Below are 19,764 nucleotides of genomic sequence, written 5' to 3'. Positions count from 1 at the left end.
GTGACTGCAACAGCCAGCAAATGATCTTGCGGCCCCAGCCTCCCTCCTCCCATCCATCCCCTCTGCACCACCAGTGATTGTTCAAAACTCAAATCAATCATAGCCCCATTTTAGTCTGTCACTGGCTCTTGGTCACACCCAGGTTGGAGTCCACATTTGCTGGATTGGTGTACGTGGTCTTTATGTGCATCTGATACCCGTCTCCTTGCTCAGCCTCACCTCATGCCCTTTCTTCCCTTTCCCCCCAGGTGTCCCTTTGCCAATACCTATAATTAGATGAGATAACAAGACATCCCTGGACTTGCACCCCAGTAAGCCTTCTTGTAGTTCTCCCAGCCTCTGAGGCTCTTGCTTTCCTCAGTATGCATGCACAAGACTTTCCTTTCCCAGCGCAGCCCCCTCCCTGCCCCTTTCTTCCTATGGATAATTCTGGCTCATGCTTCACTGTTCAGAGAGGTGCTATCTGTACAGGAAAATCACGGGTACCAAAGTTGAAATGCCTGGCTTGACTCCAGGCTCCACCCTTTACTGCCAGTGCCAGGCCTTTCTGGGTGCACACAATGACAAGGTTTCTCAGTTTGCTTTCAGTAAGGCGTAGCCAACGACCTGAGCAGTAGTGCTAGACTATGAGAAGGGTGTGTGTTCTTTCTGGGACTGGCCCATAAAACCTCCTATTCACGACCCTTTGGTGCTCTCTGCCTATCTGTTGGCTAGAAGCAAAGGACCTTAAGACCCAAGACAATAGTGGAACCATAAGATGAAAAGAGCTTGGGTCTCCGAATGCTCTTACAGAAGATCATCCACCAAATATCCACCTTAAGCTGTCATGTGAATGAATGAGAAATAAACTTCTATGTGTTAAGATGGTCAAATAGGAGCTAGCATAACTTTAATACATTAACTTTCCAAGTTAGCCGATTCGTTCCTTGGTGATAATAGTGGGGTTAAGAGGATTAAATGAACTAATGCATGTGAAGTATTTGGCACAGAGCTAATAATACTAAGCCCCCAATATATGTTTGCTACATATTATTATTATCCCTCCTTTAAATAAGTGCTACTGCTCTTTGAGAGCAGAGCAAGGGCCAGCCTGGTGCTTTTTCAAAAGCAAACATCTTACCTTTTAACTTCTTGCACGTAGTCTGCATTTCTGTCAAAGAGGTGGGTCACAGAGTCTTTGATTGCTTCATGCTTGAAAGTAGAGGCTGTTCCAAAGACAGTCACGTTGGGGACAGTGGAACACAGCTGAGCCACAGCTTGACCCTGGAAGGAAAAGACAATAGCTATGTCACACATAGGACCCACCAGATCATAGCCAGTCTTGCTGGGTGTAGAGCAAGATTTCTCCATCGGCACTATTGACTTTTTTTTTTTTTTTTTTTTTTTTAAGAGATGGAGTCTCACTCTGTCACTCAGGCTGGAGTGCAGTGTGCAGTGGTACGATCTTGCCTCACTGCAACCTCTACCTCCCGGGTTCTAGTGATTCTCCTGCCTCAGCCTCCCAGGTAGCTGGGACTACAGGTGCATGCTGCCATGCCCAGCTAATTTTTTGTATTTTTCATAGAGATGGGGTTTCACCGTGTTGCCCAGGCTGGTCTCGAACTCCTGAGCTCAGGAAATCCACCCGCCTCAGCCTCTCAAAGTGCTAGGATTACAGGAGCGAGCCACCGTGCCCAAGGGGCCTTTTTAAGGTTGGATTAGTCTTTGTGGTAGGAGACTGTACTATGCGTTGTCAGATGGTTAGCTCTCCTGGCCTCTACCTACTACATGCCAGTAGCATCCTCTCAGTTGTGACAACCACAAATGTATCCAGACATTGCAAAGTGTCGCCTGGGTGGAATGAGAAAATGTTCCGTGGTTAAGAATCACTGGCATAAAGAAAAGTCAATGGGAATCGGACGAATCCAAGCACCAAGACTTAAAAACTGATATCTTACAATGCCATCTACTTCACAGGGCTCTTGCAGATGTCTTAGTTTGGGTACCCCAGAAGCCGACCCTGACATAACGATTTGGATGTAGGTATTTTTACCTGGGCAATGATCTCAGGAAGTAATAAGGTATTAAGACAGTAAAAGAAGGCAGCCAATAAAAGATGTGTTATCAAGGCCATATCTACCATGTATAACTGGAGCTCAATCCCTCTGGGGAACCCTGTGAGCAAGTGTAGAATACGCCTCTGAGTTATCCCAACCATGAGCAAGGAAGCTGGAGTATTTATCCAGCACATTTCCATCTGATACTTGTTGAGGGCTGCTTCTGCAATAGTAATTCTTGTGCCTATCTGGCTTGTTCTGGTCAAGTGGGCTCCCACAGCAGACAGAAGTCCTAAGCAACCTTCGGCATGTTAAGTGCAGAAAAGATAGGATGTGGCTGACAGCATCTTCTACAGGGAAGTGTAAATAAGGTATTTTGCAACACAGGTCAAAGACCTGGCACAAAATGTGACACTTAGATAATAAATCCTAATTACCTTTCCCCCTTAGGGGCTTATTATATCCATTGCCGAGATGTCCAGGCATGTAGAGAAAAGGTCAACACAAGTTTTAAATATTAAGTGGTCCAGGGGAAATCTCAAATGCAGTTAGGAGCAGGTTTACTTTTCCATATCATTTTTCAATATGGTCAAAATGGAAGTCATTGGACAAAATATTGTGGTCATGTACATTCAGACATTTTCTAGTAAAACCAGGTTTTCTGGTAACTAAGGTACATTCTAAAGTCAAGTGTTGTCTCTTTCTGGTGTTTCATCTGCCATTTTAAGGAGGGAAACTATTCTACCAGCGTCATCTGTGATGTTAATTTCTGCCTATCATCTTATTTTCATATCTTCGTGCTGGTGGACTAAATCAGGTTGGCAGGTCAATTTATGGAAATGTCATCTTATCACCCATTGCAATTAAAGGCAACATTGAGAGAATCACAGAATGTCAGAGTTGGAAGATCATCCAATTACCCCCTCCCCATGACTGCTCTATAGATAAAGGAAAAGACATTCAGAAAGGTTAAGGTTACCCACTTTTTCAGAGGCAAATCTGGGATTCAAAGTAAAGTCTCCTGGTTTCCAATTATTACCACTTTCCATTGTTATGCTGTCTACTTATTCTGACATTTTAAGCTAAGCAGGCTTTAAAGTTGCTGCCTAAAATAGACATGTTGCTGGCACACTCCCTTGGAGGTCAACATTTCAGAATATGGGCATGAACCTGAGACTCTGGACAGGCTATAGTTTTCTGTCCTAAGAATACCACTGATACTTGTTTAATTCTCCTGCCTTCTAGATTTTATAAAACAAACAGAGGACTATCTTTTCTAGGGAGGGTAAATATCAGTAACCAATGCAGCAATTCTCTAAAATTTGCTGGCCTCAGATATGTCATAGTTATAGCTCCTTATGGACAAGGCTTGAGATAACCTTCTTACTACTGGGATGGAAAATTACAATTAGTTCCAGTCTCCCTGTATTCCCTTCTGCCCTCTGTCCTTAGGCAAATAGGACATTCATTTATTCATTCAACTATTTTTCAAATTTCTATTCTGTACTGCTTGCACTGTGCTATGGATGCCAGAGTGTCCAAAATGATTGGCATGTGTTAATCTCCAGTCCCAAGCTGCCCACTGAGTCCTGGACTTGCATCTCTATCGTTTTGGCATTTGTCTCCACCTGGCTGTCCCAAAAGCAACATATCACACTCAGCTGATCCAAAACCTAACTCGTGGCCATCTCTGAATGAGTTACTCCCTAAGTCAGTTTCCTAGTGCTGCTGTAACAAAGTTCTACAGACCCAGTGGCTTAAACATCAGAAATTCCTTTTCTCACGGTTCTGGAGCCTCAAAGTCTAAAATCAAGGTGTTGGCAGGGTTGGTTCCTTCTTTTTTTTTTTTTTTTTTCTTTTATTATTATTATTATTATACTTTAGGTTTTATGGTACATGTGCACAATGTGCAGGTAAGTTACATATGTATACATGTGCCATGCTGGTGCGCTGCACCCACCAACTCGTCATCTAGCATTAGGTATATCTCCCAATGCTATCCCTCCCCCCTCCCCCCACCCCACAACAGTCCCCAGAGTGTGATGTTCCCCTTCCTGTGTCCATGTGTTCTCATTGTTCAATTCCCACCTATGAGTGAGAATATGCGGTGTTTGGTTTTTTGTTCTTGCGATAGTTTACTGAGAATGATGATTTCCAATTTCATCCATGTCCCTACAAAGGACGTGAACTCATCATTTTTTATGGCTGCATAGTATTCCATGGTGTATATGTGCCACATTTTCTTAATCCAGTCTATCATTGTTGGACATTTGGGTTGGTTCCAAGTCTTTGCTATTGTGAATAATGCGGCAATAAACATACGTGTGCATGTGTCTTTATAGCAGCATGATTTATAGTCCTTTGGGTATATACCCAGTAATGGGATGGCTGGGTCGAATGGAATTTCTAGTTCTAGATCCCTGAGGAATCGCCACACTGACTTCCACAAGGGTTGAACTAGTTTACAGTCCCACCAACAGTGTAAAAGTGTTCCTATTTCTCCACCTCCTCTCCAGCACCTGTTGTTTCCTGACTTTTTAATGATTGCCATTCTAACTGGTGTGAGATGGTATCTCATTGTGGTTTTGATTTGCATTTCTCTGATAGCCAGTGATGGTGAGCATTTTTTCATGTGTTTTTTGGCTGCATCAATGTCTTCTTTTGAGAAGTGTCTGTTCATGTCCTTTGCCCACTTTTTGATGGGGTTGTTTGTTTTTTTCTTGTAAATTTGTTGGAGTTCATTGTAGATTCTGGATATTAGCCCTTTGTCAGATGAGTAGGTTGCGAAAATTTTCTCCCATTTTGTAGGTTGCCTGTTCACTCTGATGGTAGTTTCTTTTGCTGTGCAGAAGCTCTTGAGTTTAATTAGATCCCATTTGTCAATTTTGGCTTTTGTTGCCATTGCTTTTGGTGTTTTAGACATGAAGTCCTTGCCCATGCCTATGTCCTGAATGGTAATGCCTAGGTTTTCTTCTAGGGTTTTTATGGTTTTAGGTCTAACATTTAAGTCTTTAATCCATCTTGAATTGATTTTTGTATAAGGTGTAAGGAAGGGATCCAGTTTCAGCTTTCTACATATGGCTAGCCAGTTTTCCCAGCACCATTTATTAAATAGGGAATCCTTTCCCCATTTCTTGTTTTTGTCAGGTTTGTCAAAGATCAGATACTTGTAGATATGTGGCATTATTTCTGACGGCTCTGTTCTGTTCCATTGATCTATATCTCTGTTTTGGTACCAGTACCATGCTGTTTTGGTTACTGTAGCCTTGTAGTATAGTTTGAAGTCAGGTAGTGTGATGCCTCCAGCTTTGTTCTTTTGGCTTAGGATTGACTTGGCGATGCGGGCTCTTTTTTGGTTCCATATGAACTTTAAAGTAGTTTTTTCCAATTCTGTGAAGAAAGTCATTGGTAGTTTGATGGGGATGGCATTGAATCTGTAAATTACCTTGGGAAGGATGGCCATTTTCATGATATTGATTCTTCCTACCCATGAGCATGGAATGTTCTTCCATTTGTTTGTATCCTCTTTTATTTCCTTGAGCAGTGGTTTGTAGTTCTCCTTGAAGAGGTCCTTCACATCCCTTGTAAGTTGGATTCCTAGGTATTTTATTCTCTTTGAAGCAATTGTGAATGGGAGTTCACTCATGATTTGGCTCTCTGTTTGTCTGTTATTGATGTATAAGAACGCTTGTGATTTTTGCACATTGATTTTGTATCCTGAGACTTTGCTGAAGTTGCTTATCAGCTTAAGGAGATTTTGGGCTGAGACAATGGGGTTTTCTAGATATACTATCATGTCATCTGCAAACAGGGACAATTTGACTTCCTCTTTTCCTAATTGAATACCCTTGATTTCCTTCTCCTGCCTAATTGCCCTGGCCAGAACTTCCAACACTATGTTGAATAGAAGTGGTGAGAGAGGGCATCCCTGTCTTGTGCCAGTTTTCAAAGGGAATGCTTCCAGTTTTTGCCCATTCAGTATGATATTGGCTGTGGGTTTGTCATAAATAGCTCTTATTATTTTGAGATACGTCCCATCAATTCCTAATTTATTGAGAGTTTTTAGCATGAAGGGTTGTTGAATTTTGTCAAAGGCCTTTTCTGCATCTATTGAGATAATCATGTGGTTTTTGTCTTTCGTTCTGTTTATATGCTGGATTACATTTATTGATTTGCGTATATTGAACCAGCCTTGCATCCCAGGGATGAAGCCCACTTGATCATGGTGGATAAGCTTTTTGATGTGCTGCTGGATTCGATTTGCCAGTATTTTATTGAGGATTTTTGCATCAATGTTCATCAAGGATATTGGTCTAAAATTCTCTTTTTTTGTTGTGTCTTTGCCAGGCTTTGGTATCAGGATGATGCTGGCCTCATAAAATGAGTTAGGGAGGATTCCCTCTTTTTCTATTGATTGGAATAGTTTCAGAAGGAATGGTACCAGCTCCTCCTTGTACCTCTGGTAGAATTCGGCTGTGAATCCATCTGGACCTGGACTTTTTTTGGTTGGTAAGCTATTGATTATTGCCCCAATTTCAGCTCCTGTTATTGGTCTATTCAGAGATTCAACTTCTTCCTGGTTTAGTCTTGGGAGGGTGTATGTGTTGAGGAATTTATCCATTTCTTCTAGATTTTCTAGTTTATTTGCATAGAGGTGTTTGTAATATTCTCTGATGGTAGTTTGTATTTCTGTGGGATCGGTGGTGATATCCCCTTTATCATTTTTTATTGCATCTATTTGATTCTTCTCTCTTTTTTTCTTTATTAATCTTGCTAGCGGTCTATCAATTTTGTTGATCCTTTCAAAAAACCAGCTCCTGGATTCATTTATTTTTTGAAGGGTTTTTTGTGTCTCTATTTCCTTCAGTTCTGCTCTGATTTTAGTTATTTCTTGCCTTCTGCTAGCTTTTGAATGTGTTTGCTCTTGCTTTTCTAGTTCTTTTAATTGTGATGTTAGGGTGTCAATTTTGGATCTTTCCTGCTTTCTCTTGTGGGCATTTAGTGCTATAAATTTCCCTCTACACACTGCTTTGAATGCATCCCAGAGATTCTGGTATGTTGTGTCTTTGTTCTCGTTGGTTTCAAATAACATCTTTATTTCTGCCTTCATTTCGTTATGTACCCAGTAGTCATTCAGGAGCAGGTTGTTCAGTTTCCACGTAGTTGAGCGGTTTTGAGTGAGATTCTTAATCCTGAGTTCTAGCTTGATTGCACTGTGATCGGAGAGACAGTTTGTTACAATTTCTGTTCTTTTACATTTATTGAGGAGAGCTTTACTTCCAAGTATATGGTCAATTTTGGAATAGGTGTGGTGTGGTGCTGAAAAAAATGTATATTCTGTTGATTTGGGGTGGAGAGTTCTGTAGATGTCTATTAGGTCTGCTTGGTGCAGAGCTGAGTTCAATTCCTGGGTATCCTTGTTGACTTTCTGTCTCGTTGATCTGTCTAATGTTGATAGTGGGGTGTTAAAGTCTCCCATTATTAATGTGTGGGAGTCTAAGTCTCTTTGTAGGTCACTCAGGACTTGCTTTATGAATCTGGGTGCTCCTGTATTGGGTGCATATATATTTAGGATAGTTAGCTCTTCTTGTTGAATTAATCCCTTTACCATTATGTAATGGCCTTCTTTGTCTCTTTTGATCTTTGTTGGTTTAAAGTCTGTTTTATCAGAGACTAGGATTGCAACCCCTGCCTTTTTTTGTTTTCCATTTGCTTGGTAGATCTTCCTCCATCCTTTTATTTTGAGCCTATGTGTGTCTCTGCACGTGAGATGGGTTTCCTGAATACAGCACACTGATGGGTCTTGAGTCTTTATCCAGTTTGCCAGTCTGTGTCTTTTAATTGGAGCATTTAGTCCATTTACATTTAAAGTTAATATTGTTATGTGTGAATTTGATCCTGTCATTATGATGTTAGCTGGATATTTTTCTCGTTAGTTGATGCAGTCTCTTCCTAGTCTCGATGTTCTTTACATTTCGGTATGATTTTGCAGTGGCTGGTACCGGTTGTGCCTTTCCATGTTTAGCGCTTCCTTCAGGAGCTCTTTTAGGGCAGGCCTGGTGGTGACAAAATCTCTCAGCATTTGCTTGTCTGTAAAGTATTTTATTTCTCCTTCACTTATGAAGCTTAGTTTGGCAGGATATGAAATTCTGGGTTGAAAATTCTTTTCTTTAAGAATGTTGAATATTGGCCCCCACTCTCTTCTGGCTTGTAGGGTTTCTGCCGAGAGATCCGCTGTTAGTCTGATGGGCTTCCCTTTGATGGTAACCCGACCTTTCTCTCTGGCTGCCCTTAACATTTTTTCCTTCATTTCAACTTTGGTGAATCTGACAATTATGTGTCTTGGAGTTGCTCTTCTCGAGGAGTATCTTTGTGGCGTTCTCTGTATTTCCTGAATCTGAATGTTGGCCTGCCTTGCTAGATTGGGGAAGTTCTCCTGGATAATATCCTGCAGAGTGTTTTCCAACTTGGTTCCATTCTCCCCGTCACTTTCAGGTACACCAATCAGACGTAGATTTGGTCTTTTCACATAGTCCCACATTTCTTGGAGGCTTTGCTCATTTCTTTTTATTCTTTTTTCTCTAAACTTCCCTTCTCGCTTCATTTCATTCATTTCATCTTCCAGGGCTGATACCCTTTCTTCCATTTGATCGCATCGGCTCCTGAGGCTTCTGCATTCTTCACGTAGTTCTCGAGCCTTGGTTTTCAGCTCCATCAGCTCCTTTAAGCACTTCTCTGTATTGGTTATTCTAGTTATACATTCTTCTAAATTTTTTTCAAAGTTTTCAACTTCTTTGCCTTTGGTTTGAATATCCTCCCGTAGCTCGGAGTAATTTGATCGTCTGAAGCCTTCTTCTCTCAGCTCGTCAAAGTCATTCTCCGTCCAGCTTTGTTCCGTTGCTGGTGAGGAACTGCGTTCCTTTGGAGGAGGAGAGGTACTCTGGTTTTTAGAGTTTCCAGTTTTTCTGCTCTGTTTTTTCCCCATCTTTGTGGGTTTATCTACTTTTGGTCGTTGATGATGGTGATGTACAGATGGGTTTTTGGTGTGGATGTCCTTTCTGTTAGTTTTCCTTCTAACAGACAGAACCCTCAGCTGCAGGTCTGTTGGAGTACCTGTCCGGCCGTGTGAGGTGTCAGTCTGCCCCTGCTGGGGGGTGCCTCCCAGTTAGGCTGCTCGGGGGTCAGGGGTCAGGGACCCACTTGAGGAGGCAGTCAGCCCGTTCTCAGATCTCCAGCTGCGTGCTGGGAGAACCACTGCTCTCCTCACAGCTGTCAGACAGGGACATTTAAGTCTGCAGAGGTTACTGCTGTCTTTTTGTTTGTCTGTGTCCTGCCCCCAGAGGTGGAGCCTACAGAGGCAGGCAGGCCTCCTTGAGCTGTGGTGGGCTCCACCCAGTTCAAGCTTCCAGGCTGCTTTGTTTACCTAAGCGAGCCTGGGCAATGGCGGGCGCCCCTCCCCCAGCCTCGCTGCCGACTTGCTGTTTGATCTCAGACTGCTGTGCTAGCAATCAGCGAGACTCCGTGGGCGTAGGACCCTCTGAGCCAGGTGAGGGCTATACTCTCCTGGGGCACCATTTCCTAAGCCCGTCGGAAAAGCACAGTATTCGGGTGGGGGTGGCCCGATTTTCCAGGTGCCGTCTGTCACCCCTGGAAGGGGAACTCCCTGACCCCTTGCGCTTCCCGAGTGAGGCAATGCCTCGCCCCTGCTTCGGCTGGCGCACGGTGCGCTCACCCACTGACCTGCGCCCACTGTCTGGCACTCCCTAGTGAGATGAACACGGTACCTCAGATGGAAATGCAGAAATCACCCGTCTTCTGCGTCGCTCGCGCTGGGAGCTGTAGACCGGAGCTGTTCCTATTCGGCCATCTTGGCTCCTCCGCCCGGGTTGGTTCCTTCTGAGGGATGTGAGTGAAAGATCTATTCCAGGCCTTTTTCCTCGGCTTGTAGATGTGCCTCTTCTCCCTGCGTCTCTCCACGCCGTCTTCCCTCTATGACACTCTGTGTCTGAATTTCCCCTTCTCATAAGGACACCAACCATATTGGATGAGGGCCCATTCCAGTGACCTCGGTTTAACTCGATTGCCTTTGTAAAGACCCTATCTCCAAATAAAGTGACGTTCTGAGGTACTGGGGGTTAGGGCTTCAACATATGAATTTGGAGTGGTGGGGGTGGGATGCAATTTAACACTCCTCTTACTGTGTTTCCTGCTTCAGTGGATGGACTGCACCATTCCCCAGCACTAAAGCCAGGAATCTGGGCAGCATCTTGGCCTCCTCTTCCTCCCTCACCCCCACATCCCTATATTCAGCAACTGCGTTATCTCTTTGTCCTTGACAGCTCTTATAACTGTCTCTTCTTAGTCTAGATCATTACATTTCTCATCCTGGACTATGACAACACTCCTCCACCTGACCTCGCTGTTTCCAAAAGTCCTTCTGTGGTGAAAGTGACATTTCTCAAACACAACACTGAACATGTCACTATTTATTTTGGACTTCCCAATGTCCATCACAGCTTTCAGAATAAAATGCACACCACCTAGTTTATCACACAAGACTGGCCCCTATTATCTGACCCAGTCTCCCTCATTCACTTATTTCCTCCACTTTTCCAATCTCTACTCCCTAACACACACAGAACTTCAGCCACCACGATTAGCATTTGCCACGAGCATGGCATTATGCAGCCCTCAACCCTGGCATTCTCAGAATGACCTTTCATCTTACTTTTGTTTGTTATTAGAGACAGGGTCTCACTCTGTCACCCAAGTTGGAGTGTAGTGGCTCAATCATGGCTCACTACAACCTTGAACTCCTAGGCTCAAGTGATCCTCCTGCGTCAGTCTCCCCGGTAGCTGGGACTACAGGTACATGCCACCACACCCAAATAGTTTTTTTTTTTAGACGGAATTTCGCTCTTGTTGCCCAGGCTGGAGTGCAGTGGCTCGATCTAGGCTCACTGCAACCTCCGCCTCCTGGGTTCAAGCGATTCTTCTGCCTCAGGCTCCAGAGTAGCTGGGATTACAGGCATGTGCCACTATGCCTGGCTAATTTTGTATTTTTAGTAGAGACGGGGTTTCTCCATGTTGGTCAGGCTGGTCTCGAACTCCTGACCTCAGGTGACCCGCCCGCCTCGGCCTCCCAAAGTGCTGGGATTACCGGTGTGAGCCACTGCGCCCAGCCTTTTAAAAAATTTTTTTTGTAAAGATGGGGTCTCACTATGTTACCCAGGCTGGTCTAGAATTCCTGGCCTCAAGTAATCCATCTATCTTGGCTTCCGAAAGCACTAGGATTACAGGCATGAGCCACTGTGCCCAGCCTCACCTTATTTTACGGAGGAAGAAGCTGAGGTTTACAGAGGTTACGTGTCTGCTCCAGCACCACTAGAGTAACAGCTTGATCTGCTTCACTCCTGGCTGCCACACATACCAGCTGAGCAACGTATTGGCACCTCTGTTCACTCGTCTAAAATATTTGGATAGCAATACTCTACACAGTCTAGGTTTACTGTGAGATTACGTGATATAATGCATCAAAGTGCCTAGAACAATCAATGCTCAATACATACTTGCTATCACTACTCCTAAGTCCTCTCTTACTACTTTTCTTGGTCTTATTACATTCGCAGTAGCGGCATATCCACTATCCTGCCATCAGATCCTGCATGACTATGCTATTTTGGCATCAACGGCAGTTTCCCCACATGCTTTCCCCCTTCTCATTATGCCCTCCCTTCCTCTTTATTCTTCCAATCAGGGCTATTCCCACTCAGGCATCTCCATCCCCAGGAATCCTTTCCAGCATCCCAGATAGAGTTGGTTGCCCCCTTTTGTGCCCCTTTGACTTGCGGTTCTTTTCTCCCGAAGTGTGGCCACCACGGCCTCTGTGGCTTCTGCCTGCCCCATCTGAGAGCTCTGTGGGGGAAGGGACTGTGTCTCCACCGGCCCTCTACTCCTGTGCCCAGTGCAGAACCTGGCACATAGTAAATGTCTGGTAAAACTTGGTGGACGGATGCATGAGAAACTGGAAGAGTTGAGTGTATGGGGGCAGCCCTTCCCAATCATTTTGCAGCCTTCATGTCCTTTAGTGTTGTAGAGTTGGAATAAAGCGTGGATTTAATTAACCTATGTAGGTTCTGACTGAAGCAGAACTTCACTATTTCTATTTTAAAGAAAAACATGCACATGGTAAAAAAAAAAAAAAAAAAAAGAGAGAGATAATATAGGTAATCCAGATCACTTATGTACTTATATTACTATATAACATATAATATGTGAGTATTAGATAATAGATAAATATATAATATGACTTATAACTAGAATAATGTACAATTAATATATATAGCCATGATGTGTGTATGTATAATTATATATACATAATATATACTATCTGTTTAGTAAGTAATATAGAAATGGAATTACTAATAACACAATTAAGATTAGCATGCTATATAAGTATTATGTATAATATATAATAATCTATACTATTATATAAAGATTAATGGATGGAAAACACAAATTCATCACATATCCACTTGCAGCCTTTCTGTTCCCCATCACCTGTCTTAGGCAATGAGAGGCCCTGATAACATCTTCAATAAATTTTAAATAATGCTCAGCATTCTGTATTTAAGCAGAAAAGTGCCTTCCCACACATTTATAGAAAATCCGCATTCTCCCTTCTCCAACTCCTGAGGTGAATGCAGGATCAGCAGCTCATTTATCCTCATTTCTCCTACGTGCCTAGTAAATAGCATGGACTCAATAAACATTTGTGGAAGACAGAATGAACTTTCAATAAAAAGGACCTTGCAGTTTACCTCCAGAACCAGAACATAGAATGAACATGACAATGTATTCTCCTAGTCACTGCAGTAAATGACGATTTGCATGCGCTTGTTTTTAATGGATTTTCCTTCCTTCTTTTGAACGTAAGAATTCTCCACCACATCTGCCCTTCTCTTCCCTTTGGCTAACAATACAGCATTAATAGCAGCTGCGGCTTCTTTTGTCCCACCATGAGGCAGATACTGTACTAAAGTGCTTCGTTAAATCCTTAAACCACCTTTAGTGTAAGTATTTTTGTCTTCTTTTCATACCTAAACATGGGGATTCAGAGAGAAAAAGAAAGTTCCCAAAGTTACCTGGCATGTGAATGATAAAGCTGGAAGTCAAATCCAGGTATCCCTGACTCCAAGGCCACTCTGCTATTAATCTTTTCATCTGTGCAGCTAAGCCCTCGAGTTGCCATCTTAGAGACAACCGCGGGTCTTTGCCATCAATTACTCTTTGGATGGCTTTGTCTCAGGTTCATATGGGCAAAGAGATTTTCAACCAGATGTTAATCAACTCAATCCTTATTGCAGAGCTGCTGGAGTCTCCTTAATCAGAGCACAGGCAGCAGGGAATCCAGGGACTGTGGTAACAAGGGAGCTGATTTAGGTCCCTGAAATATATGACCCTGATCGACAGACTGGCAGTTTAAAGCAAGATCATATTCCAGCATGTAAACGAATGATTAGAGGAGTGAATTCATCTCTTTAAAGGCTTACTACACTGCCTGGTACATATTAAGTACTGAGTAAGGAGCAGTTTTTAGCTATAACAGTTTTGAGATTGGGATGGGGCCCAGTTGAAATTCTTTTTACCCATTAAGTGGGAATTTAGGCTAGATGATCCTACCAGTGCACTGAGATTCAGGATTTAGCATCAGAAACTCAACTAAGTAAGGACAGAGAATGGATGGCTTAGGAAAATCTCTATAATGTAAATACTGTCTACTCCTCCAGCCTTGTTCTTCACCGTATTCCAGAACTCTACCTTAACCACAAGGAAAAATAGTCAGTTCTTCCTAAGTGCCACCCTCTCTTTCACTGTAGGATCTTTGCACATACAATCCCCACTGCTTGGAATCCTCTTTCCTGTCTTTTCTCCCAGTTTATTCCTTGTATCCTTTGAATCTCAGCCTCTCTGTTACTTCATTGAGTTGTTCATTCCATCACTACATTGTTTTTTTTTTTTTTGACGGAGTCTTCCTCTGTTGCCAGGCTGGAGAGCAGTGGCTTGATCAGCTCACTGAAACCTCCACCTCCCGGGTTCAAGCAATTCTCCTGCCTCAACCTCCCGAGCAGCTGGGACTACAGGTGCCCGCCACCATGCCCGGCTAATTTTTGTATTTTTATTAGAGATGGGGTTTCACCATGTTGGCCAGGATGGTCTCAATTTCTTGACCTCGTGATCCACCTGCCTTGGCTTCCCAAAGTGCTGGGATTACAGGAGTGACTACAGTGCTATTTAATGAGCATCTCTACTGGATCAAACATTATCAGAGATGCCAGAAATATAAACAAGTTATTTATATATATGGTCCCTGTCTTAGAACTTGCATTGTAATGAAGATGACAGAGATTAATAAAATAAATAAACCATTAAAGTACAATTATATACCTAAACCGTGAGAATGAGAGCACCAATTCCACTGAACCACTAGCAAAAGACTGCATTGGTGCACTATGTTTTTGGACATATGCAGACAATGAAGGGCATGCATTAAAGTGGAGTGTGTGGGCATGTCGGGGAAGATAGATAAGGAAAAAGAAAGGACTCACCTGTGGTCAAGTTTCTCAAATGGGTTGTGTGACTAGGGGCAAGCTCATGTCTCTGTGCCTTGATTTCAGTTTGTTTTTTCTGAGACGGAGTCTCGCTTTGTTGCCCAGGCTGGAGTGCAGTGGCACGATCTCGGCTCACTGTAACCTCTGCTTCCCAGGTTCGAGCAATTCTCCTGCCTCAGCCTCCTGAGTAGCTGGGACTGCAGGCACGCGGCACCATGCCCAGCTAATTTTTGTATTTTTAGTAGAGACAGAGTTTCACCATATTGGCCAGGCTGATCTCAAACTCCTGACCTCGTGATCTGCCTGTTTCGGCCTCCCAAAGTGCTGGGATTACAGGCGTGAGACAGCACACCCAGCCGGTTTCACATTTTTAAAATGGGAACTTGAACTTAACGATCTCTGTGGTCCCTTCAGTTCTAAGATTTCTTGATCACATTGACTAGTTATTTAGCTGGGCCAAAAACAGCGTATTTGGAGAAATCTCCCAAAAAGTATGAAAGTTGAGTCCGTATCCCAAGTTTGATGAAAATGGAACTTTCTATTACTAACTTGACCATTTTCAAGATCATCTTACAAAAAGCATTTTGTATATCTCTTCTAAAAGTTGTTTTCACTGTTAAACAGCTCGTGAAAACCACAGATCATTAATGTAGTCAAAGAATGGAAATGAATTAGCAGAATGAGCTTGTGAATGTTTGGAGAAGAGACCTGGAGGAGATGGTGGGGTAAGATTTTCTTCTTCCAAAGATTGTCAGTTTATTTTTGCATCTTCATCGAAGCACAGAGGTACTTAGATGAGCAAAAATAACTGAAAATTGTCACAAAATCAAGTACATTGGATGCATGAGCCATACTTACGTTTTTCTTACGACAATACAAGCTCCCACATTGAGGTTTGGACACAGTGTCAGAAACATTTTTTTCAGATCACGCTGTCATTTGTCTGCTCAACAATTCAGTGACTCAGTTGTTGTAAGAAGAGGAAATTCAAACTCCACTGTGTGGGCTGATCCATGTGACCTGCCACCAAAGGCAGCAAAGACTATTCTATGTTCTCACCTACAATGCTTCAAGCATCAGTCAGTTTTTCTTTTTCTTTGTTTGTCACTGCAAAGCTGTTGACCTACATGTGACATGCGCTGTGACACACAGGCGCTGAGAATTTCAATGGCAGGAAGTTACAGGGGTGCACGGCTGAGATAGGAGACAGGGAAGAAAAATGGAAAAGAGTGGGACAGGCATTTTTCAATTGCTCAAAATATAAGTATGGACAATTTTTTTTTTTTTTTTTTTTTTTTTTTTTGAGACAGAGTCTCACTCTGTTGCCCAGGCTGGAGTGCAGGGGTGTGATCTTGGCTCACTGCAACCTCCACCTCCCGGGTTCAAGAGATTTTCCTGCCTCAGCTGCTCAAGTAGCTGGGACTACAGGTGTGTGCCACCACGCCTGGCTAATTTTTGTATTTTTAGTAAAGATGGGGTTTCACCATGCTGGCCAGGCTGGCCTCGAAATCCTGAACTCATGATCTGCCCTCCTTGGCCTCCCAAAGTGCTAGGATTACAGGTATGAGTCACGGCGCCTGGCCTAATTTTTTTTTAATCCCCAAAAGAAGTAGACATGTTCTTTAGGAAGACTTGGTGGACAGTGTCTTGTTTTTTTCTCTTTTATTCATTGTATGGATCCGTGCTTCTCAGTGTGTGGTGGCAGAGAAAGCAGCCTCAACATCACCTGGGGACTTGCTGTAATGCAGATTCCCAGGCTCCACCCCAGACTTATGGAATCAGAAACTCCCAGGATGGGGCCCTGCAGCCTGAGTTTGAACAGGCCCTCTAGGGGATTCTGATGCAGCTCAAGCTGAGAACCACTGACGTAAATCATCATGGTAAATCACTGGCACATTCCGTGTGATTTAGAGGAGAAAGGCCCCATGATGCTCAGAATATCTGATAATCAGATATTTTATTTAAAACCTGGATGTGGCCTGACTATTCGTATATAATTATACATTCTCTGGAGAATTCTAATGTGCTGACGGCGCTGAGATCCACTGCTCTATAAAGGCATCCTTCTTCTAATTTGCTCAATTATGGCATTGTAACAATCCACTTCCTCTTTTCCTACTTGAGGCTGACATCAGAGTCCATGGGTTTAGTGTGTGGGATCCTGTAGATCAGGGCATGACCAACACAGTCTTCTGTGATCAGAGAAGCCGGAAGAGAAAGTAAGCCCCCATCCCCATTAGCAGGGTCTGAGGCTCTTGCTTGGCCATGGTGCACTGGGTTTTCCTAGCCTGTCACAGCTCTGCTCTAGCAAGTGACTGGGTAGATGAAATTTAAACCTTTTCTTCTACTTAGACTGCTCTGAGCTCATTGCAAAGGTCCTGGATTAAGAAGCAAGTGAGGCAAAGTGGTGAAGCATAAAGGTTGATTCATTCAACTCCAGCTGCACAGAGCTTACTGTGTACCTGGCAGGGCTCAACATACCCTATAAATAATAGCTCATTTGATCCTCATCACAACCTTTATGAGGTAGGTACTAGTTCATCCTCATTTCCCAGATAGAAGAACTGAAGCACAAAGAAGTTAGGTAACAGCCTAAAGTCACACAGCAATACCAGGGAGAAGATCTGAATCCAAGTAGTCTGGCTCCAGCTTCCACAATTTAACCACTGCCTTATGCTACAGGACAGTTGTGGGTCTTTAGGCCAAAAGGAGAGAAGGAAGGGGAACCACCTCTTTCTGGTAAGTTACTCTTTGTCAAGCACTATGCTGGGTACTTTACACACATCTCGTTCTATCCACCCAACATCATATTGTCATCTGGAAGAAAGGCTTAGAAAGAGTAAGGGAACTTACTCAGAGTAATCTTGCCAGAATCATTGGAAACTGAGGCTCAGAAAGTCTAAGTGCTAGCAACTGGAAGTGGTGAGGTTTAAATGCAAGCTTCCTTATTGCTAAGCCTAAGTTCTTTGTGCTTTGTTACCGACATCCAAGGCAATGAAACAGAAAATGCGACGATGCAGAGGTTGCACAATGAGGTAAAGCTCCTGGCTCTCATACCTGAGTCAGTCCTGGGCTCTCACTACCTGGTCGATCTCAGGCAAAATGAGCCTGAGATCGACCAGGTAGATTCCTCCTCTTTAGATCGAGGATGATAATGGCTACTCCACAAGGCTAGGTGTGGGTCAAGGTGGGTAACACATGTGATGTGTTCACCCAGGGATGGTCCAGAGCAGTTTGCTCAATAAGCTGGTTTCATCCCCTTTGTCCTCCAATACCATCTCTTCTGGGAAGCTTTCCCAGAGTTCCCCAGAAGAGTTAATCTCTTTCTGCTTTGCCCCAGACTCACTCATGTCACCACCCAACCAACCTTTGCTCTGTACCCTGATTCTCCTCTCCTGCTTGCTTCTCTTCTCTAGTTTTTTTTTTTGCCCTCTCCTCTCCTCCCTTTCTTCTCTTCCTTTCTCTTCTCTGTCTCTCTCTTCTTTAAAAATTTCTTTTTTATCTCCCATTAGGCTGTAAACTCCCTGTATTAGTCTGTTCTCATGCTCCTAATAAAGACATACCCAAGACTGGGTAATTTATAAAGGAAAGAGGTTTAATTGACTCACAGTTCTACATGGCTGGGGAGGTCTCACAATCATGGCGGAAGGCGAAGGAGGAGCAAAGGCACATCTTACATGGCAGCAGGCAAGACAGTGTGGGCAGGGGACCTCCCTTATATAAAACCATCAGCTCTCGTGAGACTTATTCACTATCACGAGAACAGTGTGGGAAAGACCCACCCCCATGATTCAATTACTTCCCACTGGGTCCCTCCCATGACACGTGGGGATTATGGGAGCTACAATTCAAGATGAGATTTGGGTGTGTACACAGCCAAACCATTACTCCTTCAGGAAAGGACCGCATTTTACTGACTTTATATCCACAGCATTTGGCTACTGCATAGGTCTCAGTAAGTGCAGGAGAATGGAGGAAACAACAGAAGAGTCAGAAGTTTGAGCAAAGGCAAAGGCAATCAAAAGGACCCACAATGTAGGTCAGAGGGCAACTGAGGGCTGGGGTGGAGGATGTGTGTCCTTTCTTGGAAAGTGGAGGCTTGGAAGGAAGGTTCCGTGGCTGCACGGTCGCCTCCCTTCCTTTATCCCTTGGTTGGAGGTGGACGAGGTCTGCCCACTGAGATACAACCTGTTGGTAGCACGGTTACAACTTTACATCAGTGGTGGGGGAAATTTATGTGCCTGCCAAGGGCAAGTATTTTGTTATTTTCTTTTCAACCACGCACATGGAGTGGGGAGAAGGGCAAGATGAGGGTGACAATGGAGGGAGAAACATAGGAAGAATGTTAGGATAAAACAGATATGCATGTACAAATACATTCCACAAAGAGCCACCAGAGCTGAATTGTAGCACTGGCTCTCCCTAGGGCAGTTTGCAGATGCTTCCTAAGCTGGACTGAGTGAACCTGGACCTGTCCCTCCCTTTGCTGCTCCCACCCCATGCCCAGCTGCAAGCGGAAGCCTGCTTCCAAGGTCACCTGTGGGGACAGGACATGTTCATGAAGGGATTTGGCAACAATGACGCCCACTCCCCACATAAACTCAGCTGCCAGCCAGTGCCCGAGACGCCTGATCGGATCCCCCTCAGCTGGGTTTCCTGACACCCCATCCTCACGGAGCACAGCAGGCAGCTTCAGGATCAAGGGTGGGAGGGAGGTGACTTTTGCTTTCCCAAAGCTTCTCCTAGGAGGTGGGTCCATGAGCCCGGGCCTATGGGATGACACACCAGTGACAGCCCCTCCTCTGCTCTAGTCGAGAGAGAGAGGTCAGTCCACTTTCACCTCGTGGTGTGTTTGAGGGTCAAGGCAGCACCGAATTTTGTTGTTTGAGCAACAAGAACGGGCAGCCCCGAGATAGGGAGTGGGAGAGGAGCACTATCATGGCCCTGGAGGGAAGAGACTGTGGGAGATCCCCGCTTTCAGAACAAGACCCAAAGCAAGCTAGCTCTGAAGGGAGCCTTGAACACGCAGGAGCAGAAAACCTGAGTTCTGATCCTGCTTTTGCCATTTCAGGGCTTTGTAGCTTACGCCCCTCAAATGTACAGGAAGGACAGGAGCA

The 19,764-nt window shown here is 44.0% G+C and overlaps 1 protein-coding gene across 1 annotated transcript in view; it reads right to left on the bottom strand.

The window, feature by feature from the left end:
- VAT1L (vesicle amine transport 1 like) overlaps positions 1-19,764 on the bottom strand; it is a 198,673-nt gene that overhangs the window by 116,364 nt on the left and 62,545 nt on the right. The window contains 1 exon segment of the mRNA NM_001133540.2: positions 1,121-1,263. Coding sequence (NP_001127012.1) covers positions 1,121-1,263 — 143 coding nt within the window.

This window comes from Pongo abelii, chromosome 18 (genome assembly GCF_028885655.2).
Source record: "Pongo abelii isolate AG06213 chromosome 18, NHGRI_mPonAbe1-v2.0_pri, whole genome shotgun sequence".
NCBI lineage: Eukaryota > Metazoa > Chordata > Mammalia > Primates > Hominidae > Pongo > Pongo abelii.
Note: the sequence above shows the minus strand (reverse complement) of the source record. Positions and strands in the feature narration are given on the sequence as shown.